Source organism: Homalodisca vitripennis, chromosome 1 (genome assembly GCF_021130785.1).
Source record: "Homalodisca vitripennis isolate AUS2020 chromosome 1, UT_GWSS_2.1, whole genome shotgun sequence".
Taxonomy (NCBI): Eukaryota; Metazoa; Arthropoda; class Insecta; order Hemiptera; family Cicadellidae; genus Homalodisca; species Homalodisca vitripennis.
Window position 1 is genome coordinate 103,247,407 of NC_060207.1, and position 9,280 is coordinate 103,256,686.

The 9,280-nt window shown below is 32.0% G+C and overlaps 1 protein-coding gene across 1 annotated transcript in view; it reads left to right on the plus strand.

Moving 5' to 3' along the window:
* LOC124368228 (E3 ubiquitin-protein ligase NRDP1) overlaps positions 1-9,240 on the plus strand; it is a 31,015-nt gene extending 21,775 nt beyond the window's left edge. The window contains exon 6 of the mRNA XM_046825507.1: positions 439-9,240. Within this exon, the coding sequence (XP_046681463.1) occupies positions 439-714 (276 nt within the window). The 3' untranslated portion in view covers positions 715-9,240. The remainder of the gene's footprint in view (positions 1-438) is intronic.
* The last annotated feature ends 40 nt before the right edge of the window (positions 9,241-9,280 follow it).

Sequence of the window (9,280 nt, forward strand, 5' to 3'; positions counted from 1 at the left end):
TTTACATTGATGTACTGTGATTGAACGAGAAATTAATAATGCAAACATACTACTTGTCAAATTTTTGCTTAGTGTCAACGCTTTTCAGATTAAAGTTTTATTCTTAATACCTGATGTAGTCTATTTTGATTTGTTGTAATTTAGAGGTGTAAAAATTGCTACCAGTAGAAATTATTAACAGTAGTAATATATTCCTAATTCTTTAACATTTAAAATGCCAATCTTTAGGGTTTATGTTGTTGTGTAATGATTGTTACCATAACGCAATGTCACATGAAATATTAGTTTGCAGTGGTCAATAAACTAAATACAATTTCACTCTTTGTATAAATAAATAATGTGACAGAGTAGTACCAAAATGACACATATAAATTACACAGCTAGTCTGTAACTACCAGTACTTAATAAAAATGTTTGGTTAAACCATTTTATTTTTAGGCAATGATCAGGCGATCACTGAACGAGTCAGGGTGTCCGACACACATCATAGATGATCTAATGGACAACTGCCATGAACGCAGCTGGCCAACGGGACTCAATTCTCTAGAGACACGACAGAATAACCGACGCCAGTACGAGAGTTACGTATGTAAGCGGATCCCAGGCAAACAGGCAGTGGTGGTGCTGCAGTGTGACAACCTTCACATCAATGAGGACATGATGGCAGAACCTGGCCTCGTAATGATATTTGCCCACGGCATCGAGGAGAGCTAGTGATGCAGACAGTATTTAGGCCATAGATGTCGGTTTAAAAGTGGTTGAACTATATTCAATTTTGTCTCAATATACTGTAAAGCAAAGTGGTCATTCATTAGCTTACCACTGATTTTGAGACCCGAGTTTCTAGAACAAATAGATTTTCATAAATATAACACTGTAGATTACTCCTATCCTATCTGCCATTACTCAGACCTGAAAATATGAATACAGCATATTATTTTTGAGTAAATAATATTAGTTATTCATTATTTATTCGTACAGGCTTCTAAATATTTACTAACCAAAATACTAAGTATTGATTTATAAAGACTTATTTTACATTAATTTATTGTTATCCAGCTGTCAGTAGTTTTTACACGTTTTAAAACAATTCTTACTCAGTCATATAAACTCACAAATAATAATAAATGTAAAATTATTCAAGTACTTTATATGTAGGCCTATATTACGGCCTACAGTAATTTATGTTTTACAGTATGGGTGTGCAAATTAGGAAGAAGCAGTTTACACTGTTATACATTTTTGAAAATTTTTTCTTGTATAAGATATGTGTTTCAAATTAAAGTGTAGAAGGTGGAAAGTTGGTGAATGGACATAAGTATTTACAGCTTATTTTAGTTTATATTGTCACTTGCGTGTGCTTCCATATTTTTATCAGTTTAATATCAAGTTATTTGTTTAAAAATTAAACGATTTTATATAATTTATATTTTGTTGAAACATTCTTAAGGTGTTTTCTCATATAAAATTTAATATTTTATTTAAAAGTTGTATATTTTACGGCTGATTGAAATTTATTGGCTTATTTTGTACAGTTGTGCAGAAACTACCATAAAATCTAGAGGTAAAAATGTTTGAGACCAATTTTTGCATGTTAAAGATAGTCTAAAATAGGAGGAAAATCTGGATAGTTCATTTTGTAGGATGTAATTAAAAATAAACAAAGAAAATTAATTTTTGCAGATGAAAACATAATTGCTTAATCAATGTCATTCTATTCCAAATGAGGTAACAAATATTTTTCTTTTCTTGAGGCTCTTTTGTGTCTTGTCATGTTGCCACTATTTCATTTTTTATAGCCCAAATAAAAAGTCATTGAAACAGTGATTCAAGCTCCATTTTAAACACGTGTTTCTATCCTGCCTTCAAACATTGATTTTACAAAGTGCAAAAAATGACTGGTGACTCTATCAGCCCTTTATAAATTGCAATGTATTTTTAACTCAGCTATTACTGTGCAATTCAGTTGTTATGGTTGCTTTTTATAGTATGAGAATATTTGTAGTTTATTGATGTAAGTGGTTTATTCTTTTGTATATTGCTTTAAAAGTGTTTTTGTTGAGTTGTAATACATTTTATATTAAAAATCATAAAGTACCCAAATTGCCTGTTTTCTTAAAAATGTTGTAATGTTTATGAATTTGTATGCATAACAATTTCATTTTTAGCTTCCTATGAAACAACATAGACATTTTCTAAACTACATAATATTTAACATCCAGTTTAATTTATTTTTTTACTTTGAATTTTGAAATGTAAAAACATATCCAAGTCATGGTTCCACCCAGTTAGTGTAACAATTCTTAAAACTCCAGGAAAACTAAAATTTTGACTTAAAATAGATTTTAATTCTAATTAGAATATCATTCCCTATCCTTTCGTGTAAAGATGATTTAGTCGCTTTAATTTTTTTAACACAACCTTTTGAGTGCTACAACTAATTATTCTGTTATGGAACTTTTACCACAAATGTAAAAATGGCAAAAATGCCAGACGTGGTAGTTATTTTTGTAGGAAATTAGTAGTTTTGACTGTATATTTAAAAACTTGTATTTGGACTATACTCTGATTATATAATTTGCTCATTCATAGTACTGCATAAAACAGTTAAAAAGCTTAATCTATCGGTGCATATAGAAATGTTTACAAACATTTTCAGCATGGGAGTAATATTATTAAAAATATATATATCACTAATAGTAAATGTGTTATATTTAATTTAAATTGCTATGTTTAAAATCAGAGTAACAAAGTATATTATGAGGGATATTTTGTTCAACCTCTGGTGTGTATAAAAATAAAACTAATGAGTATTATGAGCTTTATTATTGAAAGTTACATACATACATGGTTTCTTTTCAACATAATCACCACTTCAATTGAGGCATTTTTCAAATGTAGTACAAGCTTTCTAATATCCTCCTCATAAAACATTGTGGCCAGTTCAGTGACTTAAGATGATGGGCTTCCACGGTGTTTCAAAGTTCATTTTATAGAGGAATGTCAGTGCTATGCCAAGGTTTAGGCCATATGGTCAAAAATATCCCATTAAAACTCGTTAAGAAGCTGTTTTGTCAGAACAGCACTCAGGGTGAAATTTCAGGACAGGCATTGTCATGAAAAAGAACTATTTCAGAAATGAGCATTCTTTTTTGTGCTGAATTGTTTTCTGCAACCTTCATAGTTTTTCACAATAACCTTCTGCATTTATTGTGGTTGCTGGCTGTAAGAGCCCACAAGCAAAACATTTTTTCAATAAATAAACAAAGTGTTCTCTATCACCTTCATAACGATTAAGAAGTGATAGTGCTCCTGCTATTCGTCGCTTTATGATCATTGGACACCTTGTAACCTACAGAGCACAAATCTTCTTCTACCCTAGATGTACTATTATAATACTGTAGAGGACTTATCTTTAAATTTTAGGAAATTTACCAGACAACTCATTAATGCCTTTAACTGTACTATCCCAAATTACAACCACACCAAGAAACTTTGTGCAAAATCTGACTGGAGAATTTGCAATCCAAATCCGCCTCCTATCGAGATCCCATGAGGATAATTAGCGGGCTTTATATCTCAGTCATGTCACCTTGGAAGAAGGTTAGCTCTATTCCAGCCTCCTCCAGTCAAAGTGGTTAGAGAAAAGTACCCACCTCATATTTAGGTTAGCCCATAACACTGAGGTAGCTCCAACAACTCCAAAAGTTATCCTTCTACAGTAGACTAGACCTGTTGATTAACAATTTTTATCCCAATATCTCATCATTTGCGGTTAGTTATGTGCTGCGCCTGGTGAAAGGGATATCAGTTTTTGCTGTACCGAGTGTATGTTCAACTGGAAGGTGTAAGCCACCCAGAAGTGAACCCTCCAGAGTATATTGTCTACCTTGATCTTAAATTTAAAATAATCAATAGAGATCTTATTTATTCAAAAGATAATTTTGTGATATAGTCATAGTTATAGTCAATAATTTTTTCCATAAACATTATAAGTGCTTTTTCATCATAAAATAGTATATAAAATAGAAATATATATTATATAAAATATTTTACTCATATTTACAAATATAAGAAGAATACATAATTCAGTGTATTTGAGTTATACCTTGAATAATACTATAAACTTTTATGTATATCTATCTATCTTCGCATAAATGAAAATACAAATTATAGCCAAAATATTATTTGTTAACTACGGTAATTTGTTTATATATCTAATTTTTTCATACAAAAAGTACAACAGCATATATTAGTAATAGGAAATTTGCGTACTAACATGAAGCTGTGTTCTGCAAATAAACATCTATCTATCTTCGCATAACTGAAAATACAAATTATAGCCAAAATATTATTTGTTAACTACAGTAATTTGTTTATATATCTAATTTTTTCATACAAAAAGTACAACAGCATATATTAGCAATCGGAAATTTGCGTACTAACATGAAGCTGTGTTCTGCAAATAAACTTATTTGGATTTGAGATTCAGTTTTGACATTAGTCATTATAGTGAAATCATGACTTCCATCCATCCTTAGTAAAAGTTCCATGCACATTATACTAATTCATACATAATCCATGCTTTTCCAGATTTTTCGGTGGCAGTGCTGGTTAACGTCCTGCGAAAGTGTTGTGGCTCCGAATATATCAAACTGCCGACCAATATATGAAGAGTGCATGAGAAAGTTATGTAGTACAGAAATTAAAGTGCGATTAATTCGCTATCTGTTGAATAATTAGATACTGGTACCAAACAGTACCTTGCACAGTGGCCCCTAGAATATGAACATAATTAATTACTGGCTCTTAAATATTTTGTGTTTGCCTTAAGATAATACAAGAATAAATCACACCATAATGAAAATACAACTACAAAATAAACTGACAACGTAAGGCTCTTCACGTAACGTTTAGTTGAATAATTGGTTTGAATTGTCAGGAGAAGTCTTTCCGACAAATAATATCATAGGAGACATTGTGGAGTTTCCACTAGTTGTCATACTACTAATGCCTCTTTGTTAAGAGAAACTGACATATTTGTGGGGAATTCGGTCAACTGATCGTCTACAGACTGATGACAATTTTCATTCAGACAGGTTTGGATGTGGCCGTGATATGAAACATAACCTAACTTGTTTCAACCTATGTATTCTGACAACCAATCGGACCATAGTGAGGAGCAAATGTTTACAGACCAAACTAAGACGATTGGTTGGCATACTTCTCTTCCAATGGATCGTTGCTTGTAAAAAGGAAGCTTACGCATTAAAATTAAAAACTAATACAAAATTTCTTAAAGAAATGTATAGCATCAGTTTGCAATCGATACAATTCAAATTGTATAAAAGAAGTCATGTGATTTTTTTTCTGGAGACGTAGTAGTTGTCGTAAGTTCTCTTAAGTTATTCCTCCCCAGGCGGCTCCCTCACATCGAATGTGTGATTACTAAAGCAAGTAGTTTTTGCAGTTGGTGTGTTAATGATGGTTTTTATTTAATTCGAAATAATAAAGACTGGTATTTCATTTTTTACACAGTTTGTCGATATGCCGTGTCCATGGTATTGTTCACCAATAAACACTCCCAGAAATTTTGTGTGTGGCTTCATATCGACATATGGTAGGGGGCTGGTATCTTATCTCACCTTCTACCAAAGACATATTAACCACCAAGTCCTTGTAGTTGCAGTACTGATATGTCTGTTCAATGAGGTTTATGAGCTTACTTACCGCCAGCTGTTCATTGGAGTTTTCTGAAGAGAGAAGGGCTGTATCATCTGTGTACATTAGATTCCATCCAGGTATCAGGGCATATTGTTTGTAAATAAAGATAAACAATACAGGGCCGAGGACAGATCCTTGTGGTATACCTATATTCACAGGGTGTAGTTTTGATCTTACAAGTATGGATCTTGCCTCTTTCTGTGTGTTTAACTTCAACCAGTTGGCTGTGTTGTTCTAGATAGCTCTTAAACCAGATAGGAGCAGTATCTCTAATGCCCAGATGGTTAAGTTTGTTTAAAATGAGAGAGTGGACAAAGCAATCAAACGTCTTATTGAAATCAAGCACAATGATTGCAGTAGTAATAGATCGCCCTTTTCAGAAGTCATGTTGACTTTCTATTAGTAGCTTATAATGTTTGTAATAGTCTATCAATCTTTTTTAAGACTGATAGGAATGTCCCTGGTTTTAAGAACATTGGTTATAAAGACCACAGGTGTTGCAAGTATATGACTACAATGTTTTAATAGCTTGAATGATACACCATCTACGCCTGCTGAGGTTTTAAGCTTGAAACTCTTGGTTATGTTTTGAATTTCTTCTGTGTTTGTGTTTAGCAGATGTGTAGAACTAACTAAGATAAACTCTACTACACTGGTGGAAGCATCCATAGATTAACCAGTGTCAGGTGGGGCTCGACAACACATCGATCACAAACTATGTCCAAGGACTCTCACAGCAACATCATCATTACACACACTTTGTTAATTTTAATTCACAGTTTCAACCATCAGTGTAAAACTTAGGCCTCCTTTGTCTTTCATTTATCTCTATTTCTTCTGGAGATGAGATATGGTTTTTCAAAGTGGTATTTATTTACCATGCACTCGTATGGCTTTTGTCTAGAACTGCTCCTATATTCTTTACCGGTTTTTAATACTTTATTCTACCTTCCATAGTTTCTTTTTCTGGTGAAGGTTATACATATTTTTCATGGGTTAATCCCCAAACACTCCCCACGACACCAGTTGCTTATAAATTTGACGGCATCTTAAGTGAGGTGTTCTAACCTCCCTTTATTTCTTCCCCTTACCATAAGCAGTAGGTCGTCAGCATAACATTGTAGTTTTATACCCCTTTCTTCTACTTTAGTCAAGAGATCTTTCACCACCATTGCCATCAAAGGGGAGACGGTACCCCTGCTACAATCCACTTGACAGCATCTAAGGGAACACCAAATCTTTCCAATACTGCCTCCATAGATTCGTACGCTTCTCTGTCAAAAACTCCTTCAATATCCCATAAAGACACTGATTAGGGCTTCATTTTCCTTGAAGGTGTCTTTGTCACTTGCACTAAACTGTGGAGAGCAGTGGCTGACTTACCTTCAAGATATGCATGTTGATATAGAATAAGTGGGCATACCAACAATGTTTCATTCCTTATGTATCTATTATTTTTTACATTATATTTACCATGAAGGAGGTTATACTGATAGGCAGGTATGACAGGCTAAGACAAGTGTCCACCTTTTTTCAGTATAAACACCACCAATGCAGTTCTTTCATTGTTTTTTCCATTGCATGAATAACTGAACAGAAACATTCAGGACAAAAGCCGAAGAGAATATCTTTGAATTCACGCACTATTGTGAATGTTGTCTACGCTAAGTAGTTGGCCGTTTTTGCCGCCTGATCACAATGCAACATTTTCTCAAAACATGTATATAATTTTCTTCCGTTTTGGTCACTAATTTTAAGATAAAAACATGATAAAATTGTAAATGATTTTATACATTCAAAATTATTGTGCTACAACCTCAAAAATTGAAAATTAACCTAAAAAGTTTGTCTAAATGATGAATTTTAATTTTTTCCCTACATATTTACACAGTACTCTTTTAAAGCAATTATCAATTTTATTTCCTACTTCTATGTGATAAATCAAAAACATTCTCATTTTATCATTACAAACACTTTATTCCCATCTCCATGGTTCATAAATACAATCAGAAATGGGAGAAACACTAAAACTATATTATTGTTCTATTTTTGGAGTATGTGAAACCTCATTAAAATTAGAAAAAATGTTGTCTTGTTGCAGAATCAATTCAGCCAAAAGAACATGTTAACTCGATAAGGAAAAGGTCAATTAGGTTATCTTGTTCACTTATTTTTACAGTAGTTTTACGACTTAATGTGAATACCTGTGACTGATTTTGTTAATTGTAAACAACTAATGTTTCAATGGATTTTTATTAGTTTGTACATTTATTGAACCATCCAGGAAATTAATATAAACTATATATGATTTACCACAATTATTTAAAATTTATTATTTTTTACTTTTTATCATTTATTTGAATGGTAATCATTTGGTTTGTACACCAGTCTGTTTTTTTATAGTATAAATCTTTTAGAAATTTAGCATGGAAAACACATGCTAGTACAAAGTTATAATTTTTCAAAAACAATCTCAAAGACTTGAATTACAATGGTTTTAAAATACCAATTGTTGTTAGTTAAATTTTATTATCACAAAATCGTAATAAGGTTTCTATAGGTGAACCTACGGAATGATCAATTTGTTATGTGGCACTGGCTACAAATATCTACCAATACAGAGCAAAATATTAAAGAGAGGAGGTCTTTGCTTAACAGCATTGATTATAATGGGTATGCAGGTTAATCTGTCTATGATCAAAGCAATTTATTATCTTATCATTACTGTCCCTTATGTGATTCAAACTCCCCCTTGTTCTGTTTATAGGCAGAATAATGATAAAAAATGCCTTTAACTAAAAAAATACATACATTATTACTCTCACTATCATATATTTGTTGGAATGTCATTAATTTTTGTATACAGTGTATTATAGTAAAATCGCTAATTTAAGGACATAAACATCAACATACATTTATTTGTGTTCAGTGTATGGCATCACATGTCCTGCAAGTGCTGTGTTTTTGTTTCGTTTGCTTTAAATGTGTGAGATACACTTAGGACAAGGAAAACTGCTTTTTCAGAAAAATAATTCCAAAAGAGACTATGCAATTCAATCACAATAACCCAGTGACTATAAAGAGCAGACTATCAAAATATTTTGGCAGCACTTTTTGGAACCAATAAATCCTTCTTCTCCTATTTCCTAATATTATTCCCCTTCTGTGTAGAAAAACTGTGCTGTTTCATAATTCAAAGACATATTAGAATCTCATTCCAACTTAGATTTGACTAGTCAGTAAGAGCTAACTGTGATTAATATAGTATGGTCATGAAACCTTGATCTTTATTGTTTGTTAGGTCAGGTAGCTTGGGGTATTCCCTTTTTAATTTTAATGTATTTGTGTAACAATATTTTGTATGTGATATTCAGTAGTAAATTGTTAAGTACTGTATAATTGATTTAAAATGGCAGGTTGTATGTAGTTTTAGTTTAAATATCATGATGATTTTTGCTGTATATATTTCATGCTGAAGTATTGTGACAAGTTCAATAAACACATTATTAATATTGATGGGTTTTATTTAATTTAGTCCAGACTATTACCTGAATTC